The sequence below is a fragment of the Taeniopygia guttata genome, chromosome 2 (assembly GCF_048771995.1).
Source record: "Taeniopygia guttata chromosome 2, bTaeGut7.mat, whole genome shotgun sequence".
In the NCBI taxonomy this organism is placed as follows: Eukaryota; Metazoa; Chordata; class Aves; order Passeriformes; family Estrildidae; genus Taeniopygia; species Taeniopygia guttata.
This window is the reverse complement of record NC_133026.1, coordinates 101,437,383-101,465,027: the sequence shown is the minus strand read 5'-3', so window position 1 is coordinate 101,465,027 and position 27,645 is coordinate 101,437,383. Positions and strand designations below refer to the sequence as shown.

Here is a 27,645-nt window from a genome sequence, read left to right as displayed (position 1 = left end):
ATTTTTTAGCCTTCTTGCTGTTTAGCAATTAGTGCTACTTACTTCATTATATAAATAGGAGAGGTAGCTGGGAGATGTTGGGGAGCAGGTGCTGTGGACCCAGAGGAGATCTGGGAACACAGTACTTGGGGAACACAAGACATTAATTCATAGAAAACTTGAATCCACAGTGCACAAAAATGGAGTTGTTTTAAAATGCAGAGCTTCCATTTCCGGGACCAACCCTCCATTTAGGTGCTAACATTCATCCTGCTGAAATCCTTTCAACTGTCGGCTGAACGGAACAGTCTTCTCCATCTTCTGTGGAAAGAATAACACTGCTGTCAGCCTACTGCCAACGTCCTTCTGAGATCCATATTACTGATGAGTGAAGTGGTTTTTGTCTGTCCCCTTGCCATACATATTTCACACAGGGTGATGTAAGTTTTAATTAGCAAAACTCCATTAAATATTTAAAACTCCTCAGGTGAAAGGAGCGATATTAGCAAAGTGGAAAAATAGCATGAGAGTCTTTTATTGTGTAGGAACACGGACCTCATAGATCCTAGTGGAAAAAAAAAAAAATAATTGGCAGTGGCAAATTCAGGCTGGGACTGCAGAGGGGCGGTAAGCTGTCCTTGTCAGATTCAAGCCACAATATAAATGCATTCTTATCTGTAGGTCTTTTCACATGCAATACATAATTTTCCAAGTTACACAAACATTTCTGTGTGCTTCTGACAGCGTCTTTTTTTTTTTTTAAGTTTTACCTGCACATGGCAATAGTTCATAAACTTTACCTAATTTCTGAAATCAGCTGTCAGAGTAGAGAAAATACTGGTTTCCTGCCAATTTAAATTCTACCCAGACTTATGTCCAAGTGTTCGATCTAGATGTCTGTGTATCTTCTTCAGCTTGCATTTCTGAGTCTGGATTTTGAGAAAGCTGTTGTTTATCTAGCTTCTTGCTGCCATAACTTCTTATGTAAATTCAAATAGAGTCTCCTCACCTATGCCAAAATCCTACTGCAATGCCACTGCCCTTTTTTACTGTTATTTATAGTGTTGCAGTGTTTTAAAGGAGGGTACTGTTTAAATAGTGAACATGTGTCCCTAATGAATTGCACAGATGTCCACTCATCTGTTTTCAAGTTGCTTATTTCCTTGCTGTTGAAGAAACTATCACAGTACTATTTTTTATCCAGTGTTTGTAAGCTTAAAGATGACTAATGACTGTTAAATATTACCCCCTGATGGAGGGTAATGTCATTCCATGCAGTGACTTGCATGAAACCACATTACCCTCAGTCGGGGGGTAATTTTTAATTACTATAATGTTCTTGCAAGTACCCATGGTGCAGCACTGAGGTCATCTTTTCACTGAGAGGATTCCATTACTTAGTTTACTAAGTGTCTGAGTTTAATGGATGTACAAGAGCTCCTGCTTTTACATTTGGTCTCAAACAAGTAAAAGTTGGCAAGTGGAAGCCTGGTAACCTCTTGAAAGAGCACTCCTTTCTCCAAGGGCAGGAGTGGAATATGCTGTTCGGAATTCCTTGTTCACGTACCCGTCTACTGAAGTCGGCTCTAAGGAGTCTCGTAATTTCCCTTGGAAGACACTCCTTTTTAACAAATGGTCTAGATGGGCTGGTAAACGTCAATCTATTCAAAACATTTGTTTGACATCTGATCCTAAGGTACTTATAATTTGAATCACACAGTATGTTAAAAAGAAATTGCTGTGATCTAGCTTATGAATGTGGGGAAAGTTGCCATTGTGTATTCATATGTCTTTAGGTCTGGAAAATAGTCACAACACTGCAGATATTTTCAGGTACTTTATTATTGTTACATAGCTATATATTCTTTTATGGCTTACTTACCCTGTTTCGTTAGAAAATATACCAAAACTTGTGCCAAAACATGAAAAGAACCTGTTCCAGAGTAAATGCTACACTACTGTAGAAGCATTCCTGCTCACTTTTTGTTCTTAATGCAGAGAAATATTTGGTAAGTTCTCCAGGAGAATAAAATACCCACATATTCTCAAATGTTATTGACTGGTAGTATTGCCTTGGAATTTAATCTCCTGCTAACCTCTCTCTCCTAATTTCTGCTAATGGGGCACCTTCCCAGACCTGTCTCTTGACCTAACCTACAGTTTATTAAAAGCACTAAGTTACTCCCTCTCAAGTACCCACTCCCAAACCATGAAGAGCTTTGACAGCAAATTCTGTGCTATGTTATTCAATAAAATCTCAGAAAGGATATTATTAACCATTACATTCTTCAGGGGTGCAGAATCACTTTGATTGAACTCTTTTAAGTTTTGCTAAGGGGGTATGCTTTGTTTGTTAACAAATTACGATGAGGTTTTTTGTTGAGGGTTTCTTTTAATAAAGAGCAAGCCATTTTCTTTGCAACTGTCCCACTTTGTATCCTTTCTGTGTAAACGATGAGTTGGAGAGTTAATTTTAGCACTAACACATTATAGCTTAGAAACTTCACCGCTGTCATTATTGCAAAGGAATAGTTTGTTATTTTCAACACAAAAGTCTGTTAGTTCTGCTTCTGGCCTCAGGGCCGCCTCCCTTCAGACAGTTCTCTGTATCTGTAATTCTCAGTGTACTTACTGTATTACACCACTACTGTAAACTGTAATACTTCAGTATATTTGAAGTACTGGACTGCATATTGTAAAACCAGCAGCTATCATTATTCTTAAAATTGCAAATTCTAATTGACTGATGTTTTTAATGATACAGTAGGTTTTTAGTTGTTTGAGGTTGTTGCCTTTTGAAGAAAAGCACAGTACCTAGCAGCTCTCTTTTTTACATATAGTATTTTTTGTGATGCATGATTTTGTCAGGGGAAAGGGTATGATTATTTTCTGCTTTGACTCTGCTCAAAGAAACTTTGCCATGCAAGTTCTGTTTAAAAGTTTCAGGTTTTTCCAAGGATAAAAGATGTTGTTCTGCCTTTGAAAGTGTATTTTCATAGGATTTAGAATTAGATGAGTACAAGGCATTCATTTTTCCTTTGTGTGTCTGTGACAGAGGTATAGACTTAAAGGTAGTGCAGTTCCATGCAAAATTTGATTCCTCAAAAGTCTTTAGATTATCATTCTGCTTGTGGGTGGCAAAGCTCTGAGTGAAAATCCTGTATTATATGCAATCATTAATTAAAATTCTTTTCAAATGTTAAAGTTATTGTGGCTGGAAAACCAATTGTGTTTTTCAGATGAAATTCTATTAGAAAGATTTAGAGAAGCTTTCCTTGACACCTTTCTCACATCTTTTAATTAAGAAAGCCTTTGGTGTTAATAGGTTCAAGTTTGCCAGAATTAAAAATGAAGGTATCTAAATATTTGAAATGTTCTTACATAAAGCCACCATGGTATGCAGCTGTATCAGCTGCCCTTTCCAGCATGCTGTAAAGATCCCATAAAGTGGATTAATCAGCCTTCCTTGCCATACAGGCCTCACATTAAAATCTTCCTAATGAGCCACTGAATATTGCACAGAAGGCCCCAGCACACATACCTGCTAAAAGAGAGATAGGGGCTGGACAACTTCATTAGCATTTTATACAGGGGACAGATGACAGTTTCTCCCAGTAGTCACATTCTGCTGTGTGGGATAAAACTGGATTGAGCGTGCAGCTGCATCTTGGGCTGACCAAACAGTATCAGCCACACAAGGTCTCAGCTGGAGCACTCCCTCCTCTGGTCGTGCCTTCGGATTAGCAGCAGTCCATCTGCCACCACGCTCCCACTGCCAATTAAATTCCCATGGCTTGGGAGAGCACTGAATGGTTTACAAGCGACATGCTGCTAAAGATCCACTCTTTAGTGCCTTCCACAGTGAGCACGAAGCACTGGTGCATTAGTGCACTTCCAAAAATACTCCAGGTGTATCCTCATGCATCCCAGTAGTTATTCTACCTGCCCTAAGAGGATGGCCCAATTTCAGCAGCCCCTTAGGAGGAATTTTTTTTACATGACTGAATATTGCCTATTCTGAGCTTTTAGTCAGCGACTTTCATTGAGACAGATACTTCTTGTGGAAGCAAAGAAAGGTAGGCTCCTAAAAGACTGATTAAAACCCTGTGCATTGGATATTTTGAACTGCTGAGGTATATTGAATATTACAGAAGTCTTGAAGAAGGGAATTGCTTGGAAAAGTGAAAGGCATTAGTGTAGGTAGTACAGAAAAAGTTATGTGCAAGTTTGTGAATGCTCAGTTCCAGCATTAGCAAGTATGTTCTACAGGCTGCTGCTTGTATTAGGACACAAAGAGGCAAAAACCACCTATTCAAGTGAGGGCTGTGGATCAAAAGTCAGTATGAGCAAGGAACTCTTGTCTTTCACAGAGGGCATTTTATTCCTGAACTGAAAAGTGCCTGCCCACTGCAGGACTTGCGCAGGAGATAGGTCAGGATGCTTATCTGATTACCCCAACATCTGGACTAACACGACAGAATTTCTCAGCAGCAGAAAGCCTTTTGATCTTTTGTATCCCACTACTGGGGATCAGCAAAGTAGTGAATGAGTTGTAATAGGTTAAGGCTGTCAAATTCTTTCCTTTTGATTCTGCAGTACACCACTACATATATTTAATTATGTGGATATATTTAATTATATGTTTACATATCAACATGCATTTATATAATAGATACAATATATACAATGCATTTACATATACCTAATTAGAAAATATGCTAAAGATCCTTTTAAAATATGCTAAATATCCATTTTAAAGGATGTTTAAGAGAACTTTAAGTTATTTATTTTGATGACGTTTTATGTCCTTATACTGATAAAGCCAAATCATAGAATGGCTTGAGTTGGAAGGGACATTAAATATCTCTAGTTCAAAACCCCCTGCCATGGTCAGGGATACCTTCCACTAGATCAGGTTGCTCAAAGCCCCATCCAGCCTGGCCTCACAGGACCATGCCTATCACAAGCTTGCTTCTTGTGCTGTATACCCAGCAGACAATTTGCCCTCAAATGCTTTAGTTTCTGGCCAGTGAGAGAGGGATCTGTATAAAGACCTAAATACCCTAAAAAAAAAAACGTCTCCTGTATTTAAAACTGTCACAGTTGCTATTGCTTTCTGTGAACTTGAGCCTGTGCAAGCACTGAACTAACTTATTGGATGCTGTAGACATCCAGGGATATGCTTCCTCCACTGAGACTTGCAAGACAAATCTTCTAACCCCATAGTACAAGTAACAAGATATTTCACCTAAGACCCCTGTTCCATACCCAGATCAGCCTCAGGTAGTGATGCACCGTGGGACTAGAGATTTTCTCTTTGTGTAAGAAAATGCTTATGTGGCAGATAGACTTCTAAAGAAAGACATTTGCCTGGCCATGCTTAAGGAGTTTGAGAATATCATAGCAAACCTCATAGACAGAGGCTAGTGTATCTTAACAGACACATCTCCCATACATCTCTTTAATTCCTCATATTCCTCATGCTTACACCACTTCAGAAAATATGGTAAAAATTTGGTATGGACAAAACCATCCCAAAATAAATTTGCATTAGCTTAACACTGCCTCTTGTTTTGGTTTCTGAAAGCAGAGGGATTCTGGACACCTACAGTGCATACTATGCCTGGCTGTTTGAGACTCTATTTAAACCTGACAGCTATAAGATAAGAAGGGATAAGAAGGTGTTTTCTTTCATCATTAGCCAGCCTTTTCTAAAATGGTAATTAGTTTCAGAAAGAGAATTTCAAAATCTGTCATGGATGTGTTCCTGTGAAAAGCTTTCATGTTCATGTTGTCTGGCACTACACATCACACAACTACCTCCTCCTAAGTCGGTCCCAGTGTCATCTTTTTAATTTCTTTAATTCCAATCATAGGATAATGTGATGAGGGCAAAGAGGAAAAAGAAAAGCTGTTGAGACAAAGCGGAATTGCAATGTCAATTGCAAAATATATATTTTACAATATGTTATAAATAGGGTATTCTTCTACCTTATGAACTATCTCTAATACGCATTTACACACTACTGTGGAGAAAATACTCTGAGCCCAATATGATATACACACCTTTCATTCATCTACATAGGTTCCTTTAAAATTTTAGCTTTTGAAACAAGATCAAGAATGTATATTAATTTGCATACAAAAGAACTTAGGTACTCCTGTTTAAATGTAGATCTGAGGTGGTTTAGCCTGGAGAAAAGGAGGCTCAGGGAAGACCTTGTCATTCTCTACAACTCCCTGCAGTGGGGTGAGGTGGGGTTCAGCCTCTTATCCCAGGCAACAGGTACAGCCTCAAGCTGTGCCAGGAGAGGTTCAGTTTCATCAGGAAGAATTTCCTTCTTTCTTTACTGAAAGGGAGGTGGAGCATTGGAATAGGCTTCTCAGGAAAGGGGTGGAGTCACCATCCCTGAAAGTGTTCAAGAAATCACAGGATGTGGCACTTAGTGCTGTGCTTTAATTGACAGGGTGGTGGTCAGTCAGAGCTTGGACTTGATGATCTTGGAGGTCTTTTCTGACCTAATGATTCTGTGAGTCTAAGTAAAATGCCATATATGGTAACAAGAGAGAAAGTGTGTGTTCTGTGTAAATTTTCATTTCATGTTCTTCAAACAGAGTTAGCTGAAGAGAATGAAATTTCTTTTTGTGAGGGAGAAAGTATTCTCAGGCAAAAGGAAAGGTCGGGTGTGTAATTTTCCTGTGACCATACATTTCAGAAAAGGATTTCTTCAAAGACTTCAAAGACGTAATTTCAGTAAACTTGAAATAATGTCATAGAAGCCTGTAAAGTAGTGTAATGCCATTTTACGTTGATGTACAATTAATGTAGCAGAAATTAATACAAATAAAACATAATGGAAAATTGAACATTTCATTTTCATTTAAATAAGAACACATTATTAATATCATTTTAGAGAATCAAAACATAATTTGTCTTTTTTCATTGAAAATTTTTACATTCTCATTATGCAGTTCAATGTGAATATAACTAGCTCTCTAATGAAAAAGCTTTATTGATAAAAATATTTACACAAGCTTCAGTCCTTATGTTAGAAAGGTGGTTTAGTACAAGCGGCAGAAAATAATGCTGAAAGAATGAAATCATTAACTAATATCGATCATCATATTTAATTATTTGAGTGTTTGTAATTTTGCTAGTATTAGTCTATATTGGTTCTGACTACATCTTACATGTAGTAATATTCAAAGAAAAGGCTCGATTGAGGATTGTGTTCAAATCTGTAATGCTTTAAATCCCCATGTCTTCCTTTTTATGAAAAAGCCCTATTACTAGAACACTTAATGGGAATTCTAGACTAATTTGGATCCGAAGGGTACTTCAGAGGTCATCTTTTCTAACCTCCTGTTCAAGGCAGGCTTAGAATAAATCAAGTTGCTCAGGACATTGTCCAGCAGGGTTTTGAGTATTTCCAAAGACTGAGTTCCCATCTTTCTGAGCACCTGCTCCACTATTTCACTACTCCAATGGTGACAAAAAATTTCCTCTAACAGGAACTTCCTAAATTGCAACTTCTGTCCAGTATGTCTTGTCTTTTCACCTTGTTCCTAGAGTCTAGTTCTGTCTCCTCCATATGCTCCCATTAGGTTGTTAAAATAACACTAAAATCCTCTGTGAGCTTTTTCTTCTCCAGGCTGAGCTAGCACAGCTCACTTCTTGTCCAGGATTTCTCTATTGAGAGAAGTCCAGGCTGAATTCCCTGCTCAGTCATGTAACATTTAAAAGTCCATTTCCTTTTCTAGCAAAAAGGCCTTCAATTGCTGCAGCTGGGCTACTGGGTTCTTCCCTCTGCTCATAAAGGATTTGCCACACTTTGGTCTCCATATTCTAAGTGGCACCCTGATCCTCATCCTGCAAATAATTCCATATGGCTGCTCTAATCACTTGAGTAAATAAATCTTTAGTGAAATGAACAGATTCATAAGCATTTGCCTTGTAATAAGTTTGTGGGGAAAAAAACAAGTTTTAATATTCTGTGTGGGTTTTTTATACACCCCGATAATTCAGGAGGACCTATAGGTCAGTTAATCATTGTGTTCACTATTTTCTTTTTTTAATTTGAGGATCATAAGAAGCAAACTACAATTAAAAATTCATATTGCAAAGTTGTTAAATCTTGTAACAAATTGAGAGAATTTGTGTCTTTTCAGTTTTCCTTCCTCAATTTGGCTAACAATGGGACAATGTATTGCCCAGTTTATTGCTTACAGTATTCAAGATCGTGGTCAAGGTTAGATAATAGTAAATTATGGGAAATATTGCTGCTCACATCTCATTACTGTTTTATTCTCTTGGGGAGGCAGAAGGTTATTGGATTTTTTTGTGTGTGTGTGGGTGCATTTTTTGAAGACCAAGAGCAGAGACTAACTTGAGCCAAAAATAGTGCAGCCAGCAGCTTTGCAGACATAGAGTTCTGCCAGAGCTTCTCCAATTCCCTTTTACTGCCATAGCCTAGAGCCTCCCTGAAGAACCTATCAATCATGCTAAAATGCATTGAGGTCCTCTTGGGTGGACATGCAAGAACTAAACTGTAACCACATCTTTAACTTTCTCTGAGGGCTAAGACAAGAGTCAGCCCATTTCAAATAAATGTTGTTACGTTGATCTGGTGCACCAAGGCGTAGCTCCATTTTTTGCAGTCGGTCAATCACCAGGGTTCCTCCTCTGCGTCAGCAAGACCTCTCAGTGCAGTACTTCCTTTGACCTGAGGTGTTCTTGGGTTTGATGCTATAACCCTCACTTGCAGAAACTCAGATAATCTGATGTGGAATTCATACAAAGCAGAAACTGAGTAACAAGTAAGCAGAGTTTTTTATGATGTCACTGTAAGCAAATCTCAAAGCATGTGCTGGATACTTGAATTCTAGAAAGAACCCTTAGGAGCAAAAGTAGATGAGATATGTGTCTCTGACTGCAGCCGTACCCTACTTTTCCATCATCTTTTCCTCCTCATTTTCCACTCGTTTCCATACTCTCAGCCACTGTTTCTCAAGTTATGCCATACTTCTCCTGTGAGCTACAAGTGATATTGGGATCTTTCCAAATAACTTTTCTTTTTGGGTCTGATCTCTTGTGGTGCTAATGAACCAATCTACAAGTAACAAAAAAGTGCAAAAGGACCACTGAAGTTCTTACAGTCAGCGAGTAAAAAGCCAAGTTCAGAAAGAACCACAGAAATCAAAACTGGTTTTGTTTATCCTAATTAAAATCAAAACCATTTTTGTTAACCTCCACCTTACTGTAAAATATTTTCACTCTTTTGCACTCAATTCCCTTAGCTCTGTAAGTCAAAGGAATCCTTCCCCCTGCCCCTTTATTTGTATTATTTTCTCCTTCTCTCTTTACAATCAGTGCTGGTAGTATTGGAATGTCTTCTTGGTCTGAAAGTTCATCCGATGTCCCGGTGGCAAAAAATTGAAAGCCACAGTGAATGAAAGGGATGAAAATTAAATTCTTGATACCATAGAATTTCCAAAATTTGAGCATCATCACAGCATTTTCTTAAAGTTTGTTCTGTTTTCTTTGTCAGAAAATGGAAGAGCATGATGAAAATGAAAGGAATAATATTAGCATTTGCTTTGAAGCAGGAAGCTGATAATGAGAACAAAGAGAAGGCACCTAAAAGAAATTATAATAAACTACCCCTTTGTGCATGAAGTGAAAAGGCTTATGCGCCCTTGGCTATATTAAAATATTTGTAATCTCTAAATCAATGTTCCATACTGTTCTATGTCAATACAAAATAGATGTTAAACTTCTTAGGACAAAGAATAATTTATAATCTAATACAGGATTGCATACTAAGAGATCATAAGCAAGGAACTACACAATTCAGTGTTATCCTCCCACCCTTTGCTTTTTTATAATTCTCCTAGCAGTTATTTTTCCTGAGGTTGTTCTCTAGAAATGCTAGTCCTTGAAGTGGGAAGAGCTTGTTAAGTATTTTATTAAGTGTTCTCTAGTTCTTGCTGCAAAGTGTAGTGCCTTTAAAAATACTTCTCCAAACCTTATTTCTTGTCTGATAGAATACGGGCAGAACACAGTTTAATGTCACTGTGAAATTGCAGTCTTGAGCATATTGGATATACATAAGACATATAAATGTTAAATTGAATGACAGAAGTTCTGGTGACTTTACTATCAGTAATGCTGTACTGTTTTATTTCATTTCCTTATTTCATTTCAATTGCTTCATATTTGTGGCTCAGTCCATTTGGGGGAGATAGAAAGGGTTCTGTGCAGAGTGTTGCTGTTTTGATAAGAAATGTAAAGTAGACTAAAATACTAATTACTTGTAGTTACAGTTATTTAATAACACCTAAAGAAATTCACCATTTTGATTTAATTGGATTTGATGTTCAGGTTCTGAAAACTTGTTTTCTAAAAGGACTCTTTAATAATAAAAAGCAACATAAAGAGTACAAATGAGGCTTTGGGAATTCAAAGGATCCCCAGAAAAAGAAAAAAAATAAATTATAAAAATAGAAAGTAGCATTTTGCATTTTCTAATACAGATTAGAATAATACCCAGTTTTACCAAATATGTACCAGCTCACACTCATGTAATTCTCACGATGATATGTGATGTGTGGGTTTGTCTCTGCTTTAGAGGACTCATTGTTGAAGACAGGAAAGCAATCACAGTTATTGAGAATTGTTTTGTTTTTTCAAGAAAATAATTTCAACATAAGTTGGAAAGATGTATAAATCTCAATAAACAAGGAACAAGTTTGTTTTCTTTGCACTTTTTTACCCACTTCCTATGGAGAACTTTCATCACATTGCATCTTCATGCTGAACGTTACTGAATCAGTTATGCTTATTAAATTATTTCATGTTGAACCACATTTCCCAAAACTATCTATGAGTTTTCTTTTAGCATATCCTAAGAAGCCAAAATAGATGAGCAAAGTAATTAATTTAATTTGTATACAACAACTACTACTACTACTGCTGCTGCTGCTGCTGCTGCTACTACTGCTACTACTACTAATAATAATAATAATGTTGATTAATACAGATAGTATTGTGAGTAGACTAAGAAATTTTTTAAAAGTGAGTAATTCTGAGTGTTAGAGAAGCAAATAATATATTCAAATCCTGTTTCCTGCATTATCTGTTGAAGGGATTGTTAATACAAGAAAAAAATTGTGGAATCAAATTTTGGAAAAAAAGTCCACACTATGTCTGTGACCAGGCCAGTGACAGACCTTTAGATGAATACAAAAACAGAGTGAAATAAAGATAATGCATTCACTGTCCTCCACTCAGCCATTAATCAAATTTTCTTTTACCGATACTATCTTTCAATATCTCATGAGTCCTAGTGCTAATATGTTACAAAATTTTCATAGAATATCCTGAATTGAAAGAAACCCACAAGGATCATCGAGTCCAACTCCTGGCCCTGCATGGGACACTCAAGAGTCACACCATGTGCCTGAAAGCATTGTCCAAACACTTCTTGAACTCTGTCAGGCTGGTGCTGTGTCCACTTCCCTGGGGAGCCTATTCCAATGCCCAAGCACCCTCTGGGAGAAGAACCTTTTCCTGATGTCCTACCCAAACCTCCCCTGGCACAACTTCGGGCCATTTCCTTGGGTTCTGTCACTGGTCAGCTCAGAGCAGAGATCAGTGCCTGACCCTCCTCTTCCCCTTATGAGGAAGTTGCAGACTACAATAAGGTCTGTCCTCAGTCTCTTCTTCTCCAGGCTGAACAGACCAAGTGACCTCAGGCATTCCTCACAGAGCTTCCCCTCAAGGCCTTTCATCATTTTTGTTGTCCTCCTTTGGACACTTTCTAATAGCTTAATGTCTTTTTTATATTGTGGTGCCCAAAAATACACACGGGACTCAAGGCAAGGTAGAGCAGAGCATTTTCTGGGTTTTGTGAAAATATTTACTTTTATATTTTAAAAAATCTATATACTCTCTGCTTCTGGTTCTTTCATTGTTGATAAATACAATTTTTTTAGTAATCTCTTAATTTTATTCATGTTTATTATATACTTCTGTCATATTCTCAGTTCAACTGCATCCTTTTTAAACTAGGGACTACTTATCTATGGAAAGATTACTGCTCTTCTGGTAGGATATGCCCCCCTGATCTTCCTATCACCTCTCTGTATATGTTCTCTACTTCGTGAAAATCTTTTTTTGGATAGGCATGTGTCAGAACTGCATACAGTGATCAAAATGTGGAAACTCTGTTGATCTATACAATTGTTTAATCACATTTTCCAATTTGTTCTCTATCCCTTACATAGTAATGTCTGACTTCTTTTTGCCTTTTTGACTATACATAGTGTTAAATTTCTTGTTTTCTGAGAATCAGTGACTATCAGATTTCTTTCTTCTGTGTTTTATGAAGTCATTTAGATGCAATATTGTGTGTGTATAATTAGGATTATTTTTCCCATATGCATGTCTTTGTATCTTTCAACACTGAATTTCGCCTTAAGTGAATTTCCAATCACTCTGCCTCATGAAATAAATCTGGAACTTTTTGTTCCTATTTCTAATTACTGCTACAATTTTAAAAATCGTGTTTTGTTGAAAAATATTCTGGGCATTTTCTAGGTCAGAGTGTATATGGTAAATAGTGCAAATAACAACATGCACTTATGTAGGATAGCCACTAGTAATGTGAAAAAAATGACCACTTAACCCTACCCTTGGTATCACATCTTTCTAACCAGCTGCTAAAGCATTTTACTAAAAGATCATTCTTATTGTAGTTTAGATACCTTTAGAGGTTTAGTGAGCAAACTGTTAAAAGGCTTTTGCAACTATAAGTGCACTGTACTACTGGCTACATGGAAGCCCCCAGTCCTTTCTTCATCTGAACCATTTCTGTGATTTTTCCACAAGCAGAGAAGTAAAATTTGAAACAATAAGTATGTAAGAAACAGCTATTTTATCTTGAGTTACAGTAAGTGGAATAAATTCAGCTCAATTCCCTAAGAAGCACAATTACAAATTTCATCTCACTTCGTTTATTAATATCTTGGTGATGGTAATGTGTTGCTGGAGCTGTGGAAAGTGCAAGCATCTTGTTTCTCCTTTCTTTGCTTGGTGAGAAGGGAGGTATACTGATACAGAAAGGAGACTACCACTCGGCGTGGAATGGGGAAACAGGAAGTTTTTGTTAGATGTAAATTAACATGATTTTCTCATTGTTCCTACGTTAAAATGGAAGGCACGTTTCCGGCAGGGCCTGAGTTCATTTCAACCCCAGTCACAATTTTTAAAAAAAATTTATTTTTATGTTGTTACGTTCTCTAACTATGGCAGTGTCCCATTGTGCCTCATTCTTTGTGCCCACTGCTTTTTAAGCAGGAAGAGAAAAGGCAAGCTAGGTCCAAATGAATTTGGTATTTAAGTCAAGACAGGAGAGAGAAAAGGGATACAGGAAAAGAGATGGAAAATGAGCTAGATAGAAGCTGATAATGTAGTAGCAACTTAGCAGTTATTGGTGTTGGTTCCTTGGAGGGTTTGAGGGAGAAGTCACTGAGGAGGATTTTGAGAGAGATACCGAGCTAGGCTTGCACAGGTTTTACAGAGTGGGCCTTTCAACAAGGAGGCACTGTACAGGAGAAGATGCATCATTGGAGAGTTTCGTCATGGTAGATAAAATGGGGACAGATTGTGATGAGCTGTTTAGCTTATATACTTTCCTGGACTGTTCTTATTAATATTGGTAATGGAGCAGAGTAAATGATGCACAAAATCCCACCCAGTTTTGCAGGGGAAGTCTATATTTTGTCTAGTCTGCATTCTACCATATTTTAATCATTGCACAGTTCACTTCTTGCTATTTCTTGTGCCTTGAAATTCCAACAGTTCCTAGCTAGTCTTGAGATCTTTCTGAATATCAGGCTCCTCTTTCCTGGGACTGAGATAGCACATTCTCTTTCCTCATATAGTATTGGTAACACTGTTTGTGTGATAAGCTGATCTTTTTGTTTTCTCTAAAAAAAAAAAATTTCATGCTAGGTAATCATCCTGGGAACTTCCATCTGTTTTATGTTTTCCCTTTGATTGTAGATCTCTTTTCCTTTAAGAAGGATGAAACATCAGATAGTAGCTATGAAGTGTCTTTTCCATGAGTGAGGATGATCAAATATTTAAACCTTTTCTTCCCCAAAAATTTACTTCAAATATAAGAGTATGAGTGGTGGTGGAGATGTGAGGTACCACGGTTTTATGAGTTCCTTAAATCTTGTATAGCTAGACCCTCTTGGGGATTGAGAGATCCAAGGAATGGATGAGATGCAGAGACTGCAACACTGGCAACACTTTCAGTAAAATCTAAAAACTGCAGATTCTAGAAATGTTATATTCAGCTAAAGTTAACTTAACTGAGTCCAGTGGGTGTTTTTGTTCACAGTACAGATGTCTGGCTGGTATTGCTCTGTTGCTGTAAGTTGTTTCAGATTTGAACTTTTCCCACAAGACCTATTTCCAGAATTAGATTCAAATTGAGGAGTATTGTACAGTTGTTGCAGTCTTAAAAAATAAATCTTCTTTAGCTTGATCACAGGACCCAAGGATTGGAAGGAGAGTCATGCATGACTGCAGTCTAAATGTACTGCCATCTAAGGGTGAAAGAGGAAAAAAATACCCATTTCATGGTACCACTTTGATAAGCCTGACCTTACAAAGGACTTCCATTAAGTTATTCATGTATTAGGTGATAAGTCTCAGATTCTACTTTGAATAATATATTTCTTATTCATTACAATTAGATATGAAGGAGGGGGGAGATTGAAGTATGCAAAGATCTAAGCATTTTGTTTTACTTATGGTACTTTAATTAAATTTAACCGTCTGTGATATGACAGAGTTCAGACCATGCTCCCTTGTGCATTTATGCACTGTGGAGTAATAAAGAACCCATTTTGTTATCATGTCTGCAGAGCAAGCAAAGGCTCAAGCAAGTACAGGTGTCTCCTGAGCTGGGATGGGCAAAGGCATAACGCTGCTTATTGCTGCATGTGTTGCAGCAGGTTTTTATGGCAGTGTCTTCATTTGCTTTCAGTCATGGGGACATGCCCTCGGGAATGGGGTGGCAATCTGTCAGCTTATTGAGGGCCAAATGTGATCCTTAATACTTTTCTGTGGAGTGATTCAATATCCTGCCTGTACTTACTATTCCTGCTTTTATTGTTATCAAACCTTTAATTTCAAAGACATTTTGACCTTTATTCATGGATTAAGGTACTGCTGGGCTTGGTACTACATTGGTACAGAACACAACCACAGCTCCTGCCCAAATGGCTTCTCTTCAGTAGGGTATACCAGGTGGATAGATGAGGAGGATGAGGAGGCTGAGGCAGTAGTAATATGAAGTGGAAGAGTGAGATATCAGTCGGGAGAGTTACAGAAAGCCCCTCCTGTGTAGCGTGAGAGGAGACAAAAGTTTGAAAATCTAGGGGAGTCTGGTGTAAAATTTTGCCTGTGGCGGGAACCATCTTTTCTTACTGAATAAGGGTTAACAAACAGAAAGGCTTTGAAAGTTTACATAAGTTGGTTATGCTTGATACATTCGACCTCTAGAAGCAGAAGGAACCTAGGTGACATAATAAGCTCCTATAACTTCTAGTTGAAGATATGTAAAAGATTGTTTTGGCAGATGAATATGAGCTGTCTCATTGTGTTTTCCACAGAGGAAAAGTCATTAAATTAACAGACCGGACAGGTAAAGTCTGTGGAGCAATTGTGGTTTTTTTAAACCCATACCTTGATTATACTCTTCAGAAGGAATCTGGAAAATTTAAATTAAGGCTTAAGGCAAGAACTTGGAGAAAGGCTTGGTCTCAGACAGAGTCCTGGGCCAAGGAAACAAGCCAAATAGTCATGGGATCCACTATCATCAGGATCACAGATGCCTCACACCGGTTGAAGGAAAAAGCAAGAGTTTTGGATATGTTGTTTTGTGATATAGCTAAGCATTACTCAGGGGAAGACAGTGAGACTTTAGACTGAAGCAGACAGATCTGGAAAAAAAAAGAAGTATATGCATCCAAGGTAATTCTATAGTTTAATGAATCACTATTGTAGTAACAGATTTAAGGTCTTGTCTCTGACAAACCAGTCCTGCTGAGAAGCAGCTAATTCTTGTGACTAATTATCCTGAAACTAGGAGTAACAGAAAATAGTCTTTAAGAATACAAGTCAATTTGAAATGTCTCTTGTGTGCAGTGTGTATTAGAGCTCCAACATAGACTATACAGTATTATTTAAAATAGATTGTTGTGTTACACAGGGTCTCAATAAAACCTCTCCAGACTCTTCTATGCATGTGAACATTGGCACTGATTTGTCAGTCCCAGTGAAATCTGTCATTTCATTTTGATTTATATATTTAATCAGATGTAGCCTCTGATACTGTAGTTCACATCACCTTCATATCCAAGTAGTGCCCTTTAATTCAGTGGTGGTTCCCCAGGATTGAGGTGCTATTGACCACGTGTCAGTGCACTGGCAACTATCCCTTGATTATCAGACTGAAAGAGATCAGAGTAAAATTAATTTAGGGTTCCAGAAATGCAGAAACAGATGTAAATGTTACTTAATAATATAGTCACAAACTACAGGACTGATGTAAACAACATGAAAACTATGTCTGCTTACTGAGAGTTGTTTTTCTCCCTTTTTTTTCCTCATCATTCATTTCTTAAGAAAATTGGCTAAAAAGAGGAAAGAGACATTGAGTAGTACTCGGCAGGAAATGACAGTGATGGTGAATTCAATGGATAAAAGCTACACTGAGCAAGGCACCAACTGTGATGAAGCTTTCTCTTTCATGGACACGCACAATCTAAATGGGAGATGTAAGTTTTTTCTTTTCTTTTCCTTCCTTTTCTTTTTCTTTTTCTTTTTTTTTTTTTTTCCACAAAGGTGAAAGAAAGGTGCAAATGGTTTTTAAAATATTCCTCATTACTCAGTCATGGAAAATCCATGGGACTGAGAGTTTCCCACTGTGCAGCACATTACAGTGTCTATTCAAATGAGCAAGACAGTCAGACATCAAGTATAGACTTCTTTAAAAATAATAAGGATAATTGAGCCTTTTTCTGTCCATCCTTTTCTTCTGCAGAAGAGCAGTGACATTACTGAAACAGTAGTTTTACCTTTCTCCAGTTCTCCATTATGTTGAAAATTTTATATCTCTCATGCTGTCCCAAGTCCTTCAAATGCTTCCCTTGCTCACAATTTTTTTGACAGTACAAACTTATTTTTGAATATAATAACTTAATAATGATAATCTGATTGTCTTATTATTTGCAATTCTAGATGATGCTCTTACTGTTGCTTGTACAAAGGAAGAATTCAGTGGACTTACCTGTTCTGCAATTTCATAAGATTCTCTAATATCCTGGGTCTTCTTGGATCTACCCTGAAAATAAATAAGATTTGGGTTATAAAATTTCCTATATTAGAATTTTAGTCAAGGTCTCACCCTGTCAGAGGATTGGCACTAAGAAGAGGCCATGAAAAAACAATAGATTTTTATAATTGTTTAAAAGAATGGCTGGGTTCAAAAAGTTTTTTTTAATTTTTGGTTCTTAAGGAATCTCAGGGTTTTTTGTATGCCAGTGGTTTTTTAGCATCTTCAGAATTTGTCAAAGATTAAATTTTTTTCAAGTACTAACAGTATGCAAGGCCCAACTCCCACACTTTAATAATATGCTTAAGAATTTATTTTTGATGAGCTCAATTGTACAAACACTCTGTGAGGTTTATACAATGAGACTTTTCTCAGCAGCATTAGGCTCAGAATTTGCAATGTTAATTTGCATTTGAGTTACATTTGAAATTGGTCTGAAATAGATCTTTCAAATCAGACCTGCCTTTCTGGTGAGAATATACCCTTGCAGTTAATGAGATTGTTTATTTCTGTGAAGAGATCAAGAGGTTTACTTCATCTTCTATCATCATAGTACAGTTTTCCAGTGGTGCTACTGAATGGCCATAACTACAAATGAAGCTGCATTGAGTTCCTGGTACTAAATTCTTTTTATGTAAACCACCTCAAACCTCTTTGAAATTATTGCCATAACAAGTTTTTTATGCTGCTCAAAGGCTAGAACTTCTAATTAGACTTTCCATAAGAAACATGGTCACCTGAAGATGCACCCTGACAGTCTTGAGGCATAATCTTTGTGTAAGACCTTGTACACGAGAGATTTAGAACATTCCTACTTCCTATGAAAGTTCACTACCCTTACTGCATTTTCTACCTAGCAAGTTTTATTACCTGCAGCAGCCCTGATTTCAACTAATCTCTGTATCCATACCCAAAAGAAATATCACTCTGTTCTGAACATCAAGGAAATGTAATCTCCTCATTCTGGAGACATAATCAAAGGTCTCAGATATAGTAATTTATATGATAAAGGATAACTATCATCATTATTTAAACCAGTTTTGAGATATCCTCATATTAACAAGGGCTAGTAACTGTTTGCCCTGAAAGATCAACTGGAAAAAAAGACGGATGAAAGCCAGCAGGAGTAATCTCACTCCTCATCCATTAAATCCTGTCTTCCTCAACTCTGTTTTGTTTCACACATTCCTGTTAGTCTGTTTACAGGTATCCAGAATATGCTTACATTCACTGGTCAGACTGAATTTGAGATGTGTAGACAAGCAACTAAGGTGGAACTTGCAAAGAGCTTTGCTTAAAAGCCTCTGATGACTCTTGGGCAGAACATCATGTAAAATGTTGTGATTAAGTCCTACCTGTTAAATGTATCTGTGTTTACAATGGTAATTTGCATGATATTTGTATACTAAACAGGGCAAACTGAACTTAATTTGTTCCCATTGGTTTTACAAATACTTCAATGATTAAATACCAATGTAAGTATTGGTCCATATATCACTCCCTGAAAACCACCTTTAAACAAAGAGTAATATTCAGAGTCTGTTAGAATCTCTATGTATACTATCCACCTGTCTAAACAAATAAAATAAAAAAAGGAGAGGAAAAAATAAACTACAGTAGAATATTTGCATAAGACATTTACAGTGTTATAAGGAAAACTTATTAATGATCAAAGCTTCTGTCAAAAACACCTCTTGTCGCTGTGATGTGTTGTTTCAAGCATCAGTATTCATTCTAATCTAGTGATTTAAGAAGTACATTGCCCATCAGCAATCAAAATGCTTTCTCCAACGACACTTCTTTTTAGAGAATTGATCAAATTCAGTGAGCTGTTTCATTTACTAGACTTGCCTGGTTTTCCCTAGGTCCTGATTCCAGTGCAAGAAACACAGCAGGATGAACTCTTAAGTCAAGTCAATACCATCTGCTGTGTCACTCAGCTTAAGTAGCTGCTTATCATATCTCTGTCTCTAACCAGCTTTGTTTCTCTTTGCAGCTGTATCTTCACCATCTTCATTTACAATGAAAACTAACACACTGAGCACAACCGTGCCTAATTCTTATTACCCAGGTAACCAGTTTTTTTCTTGGTTTCCATCCTCTATAGACCTTTCCATAATAAAAGCATACATGTTTATGTTATTATATTTCTTGCCATCAACATTTAATGTATATATAAGAAACATACCATTTGCTAACAGCAGCTTTCTGTAAGAAAACTCGGGAACTTGTATCAATCATTTACTGTTCTCTCTCTTTTTACCTTTCCTGCATTGACCTGCTTATGATGTATGACAGATCCATTTGTGCCAACTGCAATTTTAGGTGAGAACATTTCCCTTTATCAAAGTTTATCGCTGAAGTAATTTCGGAAGTTACAGTTTTTGGGGAGCAGACAACAGTATGCAAAATGCTGGAGCTTTATGCTAAAGGGAGGGGTGGTAAACTTGGCTACACTGAGATGCTAAGGGCAGTTATCAGGTTTGATTACTACTGTCATAATGAAAGTCCGAGGAGAAAAGACAGAAATAATTTTAACAAGTGGATTTGCAAGGAAATGTTTATGCATGTATTTGGAGTGACACAAAAGAATTTGATTATCACAGCAATTGAAATAGTTTTCCTCATTTTTTTTCTGTTTTATCTCAGAGCTGAAGGTGTCACTTCTTCAAAATAACTTTTTTTCCTAGTTAAACAGTTCAGGATGCAGAAAATCAGACAAAATACTGTTCTGGCCATCTACCAGCTATCATGGCTTCTGACAGTTCTGCAGAGTTTCTGATGTGCTTGTCAAAAAGTGAAGTTTCAGAGAGGAGACGGTTTTTAGAACAGCAAAATCCTGACATGACACTTAGAGTATATAGTTTATTATGCATAAGGTGTCACAGGGATGAAATAAAACAGTAAAAGTTTAGGTTAAAAACATATAGTTAAAATGTAAAGCAGTTCCACTTGGAATGTAGGAAAATCTGCTATTGTCCAATGTCAAAAAAAAGAGAGGTTTATGCACAGTGATAAGAAGCATGAGGCACTATTGCATTTTCAATGCTTATCTCTAACCCCTTTGTGGCTTGTATTCATTTGCACCTCCTTCCTGTGCTAACTTTAAACTAAACAGGGGCAGTGTTTTAATAGTAATTCAAAACATAACAGTGCACTATAGCAGGAAGTCAAACTCCTTACGTGTTAAGCCTATTCATTTACTTGGTTTTCAATCTGTATTTTCACAAGTATTTTCTTTTCTCTTTTTCTTCCAATCACTGTAAAAATGTAAAGACCCCTTAACTGATTCCTGCCCTTGAACTGTAAATTAAACAGTCTTACATTGACATAGAGTGAAGCATATAAGTAAAAGTTTAAGAAGTGGTCTTGAAAATTTGTTATTGTGAAAGAATATTTAGTTCAGTGCACTTCAATGTGATAACTTTGAGAAGGAACTTTTCTGGTTTTATACATTATGTAAATCTGGAAGAAGGTAATGGTAGTGACTGTAACAATGTAATAATCTGCATGCAAATGAAATTTGCAGTGCCTTTTAACTGCCTGAGATGTTAGATTTTTTTGTGTGCTTTAGCATTCATTCAGCACTTCATGCATTAGATGTTCTTTCTGACCTTGTGGGTGGGCAAGGAGAAAAGTAGTATTATCAGGAGAAAAACTTTGAGATTTCCTGTCTGTATTATGTAGTTAATGCTTTCTTTAGTGATTTTTGTGATCCTTTTCTATATAATAACAATGGTAAAATTATTTTTCCCCCAAGAAATAATCTCTATGCAAGTAGTTCAGCTATCAGGCAAACACACACTGGGAAAAATAAATTCTCGGATTTTACTAAGTCTGTAAAATCTTCTAGTTAGTTAGGTATGTATTTTATGGCCTACTACAGCAAACCTGTGCTTACTCATTTCAGAAAATAGTAAACATTTCAGGTTGTTTCACTGCATGAAATAAGTATTTTTTTTAACTTTACATGTTAAAAATTTAGTACCATTTAATGAACGGTGTTCCATTCAGATTAGATCTCTCTCCCAATATGTGTTTATGACCCTCTGTACAGAAATAGTGTTGTATCTGAGATAAACCAAATTAACTATGCTTGAGCTGGTAGAGAAATACTGCTGTTAACAAAGTATGCAGAGTTTTAATTAGTAATACCTGCTCTTGCTGTCTTCCACTGTCCAAAGAAGTTGTGTTAAACTGCAGGATCAAGCCTGTAGTGCGAACTAAATTATCTTCTTAATGTGACCTCCTGGGAAAGGTACGGGTCTGGTTAATGGTTGAGTTCAGCTTTCAAAATCTTATAGAAAAGCCACAGCAGTCTTACTGTTGCCAAAGATATTATTTAATAAATTCTGTATAGCTCTACAGGAATGGGTAAGTGTACAGGAGGACAACTGCAGCTGTAGGAGAATTCAAGCCAGGCAATCTTCCCATTGCACATGAACAGTGCATCTGGAGGAGCTCACCCTTTGAAAAACTCACAGCCTGAAAAGCTCGTGCTGCAGTGCTCAAAGACAAAACAGAAAACTGTAGTGTGTGGCTCCTAATGTACTATATAAACCAAGGATTGAAACCAGTTTATTTTAAAAAGCCTAAATAATAACTCCTTCTGTATTAAGGCCGCTATAAGAGATAAAGAAATGGAGAGAGAAAAATTAGACTAAAACTAGGGAGCTTGCAGGAAAAAGATTCATTATTATTAAACTGATACTTGCATAGTACAAGACTTTGAAAGCTTTGCCTTTATCTTAGTTACTAACAGTCTGTATTGCAAAGAATTTTGCAGTTTGCAAAAAAGAAAAAAAAAAAACTCATGTTTTCTAACCTGTTTCTAAAATTGAAATAAGCAACCCAAAAAATCATTATCAACTTTCTACACTTTTTTTTGTCTTTTGTGTCTTAGCCACCTTGTAGTTTTCAGGTGCCATTTCAGCAGCAACATACTGTACCTACACTTGTATACCACGCTTCATGCCATGCATCCCGAGGTGCTTTGCAGTACAATTTTATACCACATCAGACAGACGTTGCAAAATTTTATTTCTAAAAGATTAATCCCTTTCCTCTGTATTAGACCACATTAGCAAACTGACAGGAAAAGGAGTAAAATGGCCATACTCATAACCATACATTTTTCTCTGCTGTTTTTGATTTAGGTGTCAATGCACAGTTCATGTTGACAGTATGCTTAGTGAGGACCAGATTTCATTTGTCTTAGTGGGAATTGAGAGGGCCTCAAAACATCTTTGAAATATTATTCATTGAGCTTTCTGGGTTTAATATCAATTTTTAGTAGTACAACTAAGACCAGAATCTCACCTTTAACAAGGTGTTTTATTATTTTTGGTGTGTACATGAGAATCTGGGACCTTTTCATACAGAGTATTTCTGGAACTTGCTGCCATAATACATTTAACTTATGAATATGGAAATATTATTTTAATGCTTCCCTTTCATATGGCTTATTTTAAAAATTAATATTTTTAAAATAAATGCCTTATTTTATAAATATTATACAGATTTAGTAGGTATATTTTCAATGTTCATTCAGGAATAACTTGAATAAATCAAAGCACCATATTAACAATTTTGGTTAAAATTAAAAAACTTTCAGATACATAAAATTGTTATTTGAGTAAACAGATAAAATATTTGTGATAATTCTTGAACCTTAGAATTTGGGGTGGGTTTTTTCTCTTGTCAAGTCAGAATAAATTTTTAGAAATCCATCTACACAGGAAGCAAGTCATATTGCCTCCTTACGTAGAGAGTGCAGTTTCACATCTATTTACTTCTAAGTAGAGGTTTTGATCTCAGTTCCATCTGTGTGAATTGACTCACAGTATGATACCTTGGTTTTAGTAAATCTAATTTCTACTGTGAAACTGAGATCAGAATCTGACTCATTTAGGGAATCATTCTGTAAAGACTAAATTAAAAACATAAAATTACCTGTAATTATTAATGTAGTACTGTTGCTTATGCCCTGTTTCCTTTTTCTCCTCCTCTTTTTTTCTCCTGATATGTATCTTCTTAAAAGTGCCAATCAATGGTAAGTTGCCCATTTGCCCCATGGAAGAGATGTGGAGGGTTGGGAGAAGTATGTGTCTCATAAAAATTTTAACCAGCCCACGGGGGTCTCCTGTTTGTTGGCTTGCATGTCAGTTGACATATAACATTCCATGCCTAATGTGGTGGCTCATGATACACCGTGGTCCTAAAGCATGTTCAGCAGTCAGTCAAGAGCTTTCTCCCTACCAGATGATCTTTTGCATTTGTCCTCTTGTAGTTTGTCTCCAAGTGTCGTTTTCAGATCTACATTTCCATTGCAGTCCTAGCTTGATGAAACCATAAGCCATTTTGTGCATCTTTTTATTTTGCTCACTCCAAACATTTGCTCTAAATTCGCAGTGTTAAATACAGCACTTTAGTAGTCTATGAAAAATACAAGTCCAGTTTCATTCCAATGGACTTGTTGAAGTTTCAGAATGAAACTTCTATGCAGTTTAAAACAAAATGCCTATTTTAAAATTTATTTGCAATCAGCTAGCAACATTTCAAACAATATTAGAGTTTGGACTGCTCTGCAATGCTTCCATTGTAGAACTATGGACTTTGCCTCATTCCAATCAGTCTTGCAATTTCCGTGTGTAAACTGCTCATGGATTTACTGTTCTTCTGGTGTAGCCTTCACAGACAGAACCAATGCTGATGGTGTCAGATTTCTGCCATTCCTCTAGAAGTCTTTGTAGTTTCTATTTCTTCTAATGAGCGAAAATGAGCCAGTACGTGATGAGATACTCTTTTTCTAGATGAAACCCACACGATGGTCAGTGACACAAGCAGCCTGGTCCAATCCCATACCTATAAGAAGCGAGATCCAGTGGATGTGCCCTACCAGACCGGACAGCTCCATCCAGCCATCCGTGTAGCTGACTTGCTGCAGCACATCACTCAGATGAAGTGTGCAGAAGGCTATGGATTTAAAGAGGAGTATGAAGTAAGTGTCAGGTCTAAGGATCTGATCATTATGTCTTCTGCACCGTTGATTGTATGTGTCCGATGCTGAGATTTTACCAGTGTGCATACTGCTTGCATTTTACAAGAGCGGGTGTTTTTTGAACTTCACGCTTTGTCATGCCAACTTCACGTTAGAAAAATTGCTTAAATATATAATTGTTTAAACTGGTGTTTGTAGTATTAGATTTCCAAAACTCATGCTTCAGGCCACTTCCAAAGTCACAGATTACATTTTTTCCCCTGAAACGTAGAAAACAATTCATTCCCAGGAGGACCTAATCACTTGTCAACTTTCATTTGTGTGGCTGGCTTAAAGAAGTTTGTTCCTGTGAGGTTTTTTTATGCCACTGTTACTTAAAAGTGATGGAATTGAAAACTCTTGTGTTTGGAAAAGATTTGCTCATCAGCCAAAACCTTTTATACCAGCATTATGCCTAGAGGAAAACTACAATTAATTTATTAAAAAAAAATAAAATCAAGACCGTAAAATGGAATTTGTAGTGCAGCCAATGGCATGGCTTTTTAACTACAGTGTATCAAATTATTCTGCTGAGAAACAATTTCCAGGAAAATCACTTAATTTTCAGCCTACCAAGCTGATGAATGTCATCCCATTACAGACAGTAGGTGTAGTCATGACTAATGCCAGTAGATGCAATACATCAGGGTGCAGTTTGTTAATAGTGGCAGGGAAGGAGGATTTAAAATAGTAAAGCTGGAACTGAAAAACTTGTCCTTATATATGGAAATTGTTGTAATCAGAATGAACTATAACTAGCCATATAGTTGGAGCTTTTTTTCCATTGAACTGCAGTAATGCTGTTTTTCTTCCATATGCAGTGAATGACTGCCCAATATATTCTAGCACTGCTAAGGCTGCAAATCTCTTTGTTTACATTTCTGTCAGACTGATACTGTCCTCTTTACAAATTTGAACTAGGCAACAAAAGAATTTCTTCCTTATGTATTATCAGAAGGATAAACATCCAAATGAAAAGGAAGAAATAGTTTGACAGGGGATTTGTTTTGAATGAAGTGTCTCATAGATGGTTTTTGCTCTAACAAGACAGCAGGATTATATAGTCTCACCAGGGAAAGAGTTTGATTCAGGGGAAATTCACACAGGATTCACTGTGAAAATAAATCTATGGAACAGAACAGAAAGTAAAGTAGCACATTGCCCATTAGGAGCTCTTCAGAGGAGTGCAAGGATGCAGAGCACTTGCTGTCATGCATAGTTTTAAGTGCTTTAAAATAAAACTTAATAATTATGGTCACTATTCTCAATAATTTGGGCTATAGTTTTCCATCTAAGCACATATATGTAATTTTTTGTCCTGTTGGTGCCATGCAGATGTTTTTGGTGTAGCATAACTGACACAAAGGATAAATATTGAAGAATCATCTTTAAGCAGTGGCAGTCTGGTTCTTCCTTGGTCACTGCTCAGCTCTGCAATAGGATTTACCAACTTGGAATACTGAGTGTCTGTAGCTCAGGGACTTGCAGGAACACCCTGTTTTGCAGGATTTTACCTGTTGTTCTCCTGGGAGAAGGCTCCTGTTCCCACAAGCAGGATCAGGCCCTTGCTCTTGGCTGGAGAGACCGATACTGTGCCTGTCTGTAGAATCAGAGAACAGGCAGACATGTCCTTAGGGCCACACCACTGGCGACTTCACTGCTGCTTTCCCATCTGCTTCTTGGGTGTGGAAAGAACACGAATGCATTTCTGTAAGCTGTGGACTTAAGTGCAGACCTTCATTTGCAGCCTAGTGGAGTGCGAACAATCGGGATTGCGCAGAAATCCTGAAACTCCGGGAAATTTCCACCTAGCTAGTCTGCAGTGGATCTTTAAAATCCTTTCTATCCCCTGCCAGACCCTTAAGAAAGGAGAAGTTTTCACTTGGTTCCAGTGGTGTTAGATGTTAGACTGAAAGGATATCATTGGCCTGATTTCCCCAAGTACCCCTACACTGATTGTGGATTATTTAATCTGTTCCCGAGTACTACAACATGGGAGAGCTTTTACTGGTCATGAAGGAGCCTCCTTGCTCATCTTCTTTCTGCATTAAAGAAACAAAGTAACTATAAAAGGGAAAAGTGGTTTCCTCAATTCATCATGTCTTCCTCCTTATATATGTCACCTTTTGGTTTTAGACTCAGTACTTTCACAGAGATATCCTTTCTCAAAAACATCTATCGTCAAAGGGCCATAAATCCAAGTAACGAGTTCATCTGCTTCCTGAACCGATCAATTAGGCTACTGGAGGTCAGCATGGTTAGGCATAGCTAGAGCAGAAACAGATAAATTCATTAAGGTCTTACTATTTCAGATCAAGTTTTATTTTTAACCCTGTTTTTGATCAACTTAAATTGGTGACTACTCAGTGTAAAGTGGTTCTTTGCCAAATTAAGGTTAGTTGACATAAGACAGTTCCAAATCAATTTCAGAGTGTCTGCACTGGAGCTTAGACTGGTTTAACAAAATCGATTTGAAAACACACCTTTAATTAAACCAGTGCAACTTTGTGTAGATAAAGCCTTGAAAAATCAATTTCACATTATGTTCCATGACAGGGAGTTCTGAGCATCCATTATCTCAAAACCAGAGGTTCCTTTGAAAAGCCAAGATTTGCAAAAGGTGTCCTGCTCAGATCAGCCTCACTTACTGTCACTAACAGGACTGTGTCAATAACAGAATTTAAAAAAGGTTCCTACATGTAGCTTTATCTTTAAGGCTTTCCTCCCTATCATCTGTCTCATCTTCCCTCTCCCCCACTTCTGTCGAACACATCCTTTCTCAAAGCTTTCGAGCACTTAACTGTTTCAGTCTGGAAATTATTTTACATCATTAAACCAATACTATTTAAATACAATAGTATTATATACTGTCAAGATAAACTGCACTGCATATGTTTCTTCTGTGCTGCATAGCCTTCATTTTGATGTGTTGCACCAATGTAAATTTAGTAATGTCTAAATTATGATAGTTAAATAGATGAAATACAGGCGCAGGGTGCCTGTCAAGGTCAGGAACATGAAACATATTATCTAATGTGTGTTAAACAATTCATTTCAGTTTAGCACTTCTGAGTACCTGTTAGAGATTGGTAAAGGATTTAAAAATAGTATTTAAAATATCATAAAAAGATGGATAATTTAAAGAGAAGTTGGAGATGAGTGTTGAAAATAATTGGGGGTATGAAAGAAATTCTGTCTTAATAGCATGTATTCATT

General features: G+C 36.9%; 1 protein-coding gene across 13 annotated transcripts in view; it reads left to right on the top strand.

Moving 5' to 3' along the window:
• PTPRM (protein tyrosine phosphatase receptor type M) overlaps positions 1 to 27,645 on the top strand; it is a 441,751-nt gene that overhangs the window by 331,276 nt on the left and 82,830 nt on the right. For 5 of the 13 annotated variants that reach the window (XM_030265998.4, XM_030265997.4, XM_030265994.4 and 2 more), the window contains 5 exons: positions 16,682 to 16,833; positions 19,387 to 19,461; positions 19,689 to 19,715; positions 23,431 to 23,442; positions 24,203 to 24,390. In XM_030265998.4, coding sequence (XP_030121858.2) covers positions 16,682 to 16,833; positions 19,387 to 19,461; positions 19,689 to 19,715; positions 23,431 to 23,442; positions 24,203 to 24,390 — 454 coding nt within the window. The remainder of the gene's footprint in view (positions 1 to 16,681; positions 16,834 to 19,386; positions 19,462 to 19,688; positions 19,716 to 23,430; positions 23,443 to 24,202; positions 24,391 to 27,645) is intronic. The other 8 variants (XM_072924519.1, XM_072924517.1, XM_072924516.1 and 5 more) reach the window with 3 other exon arrangements.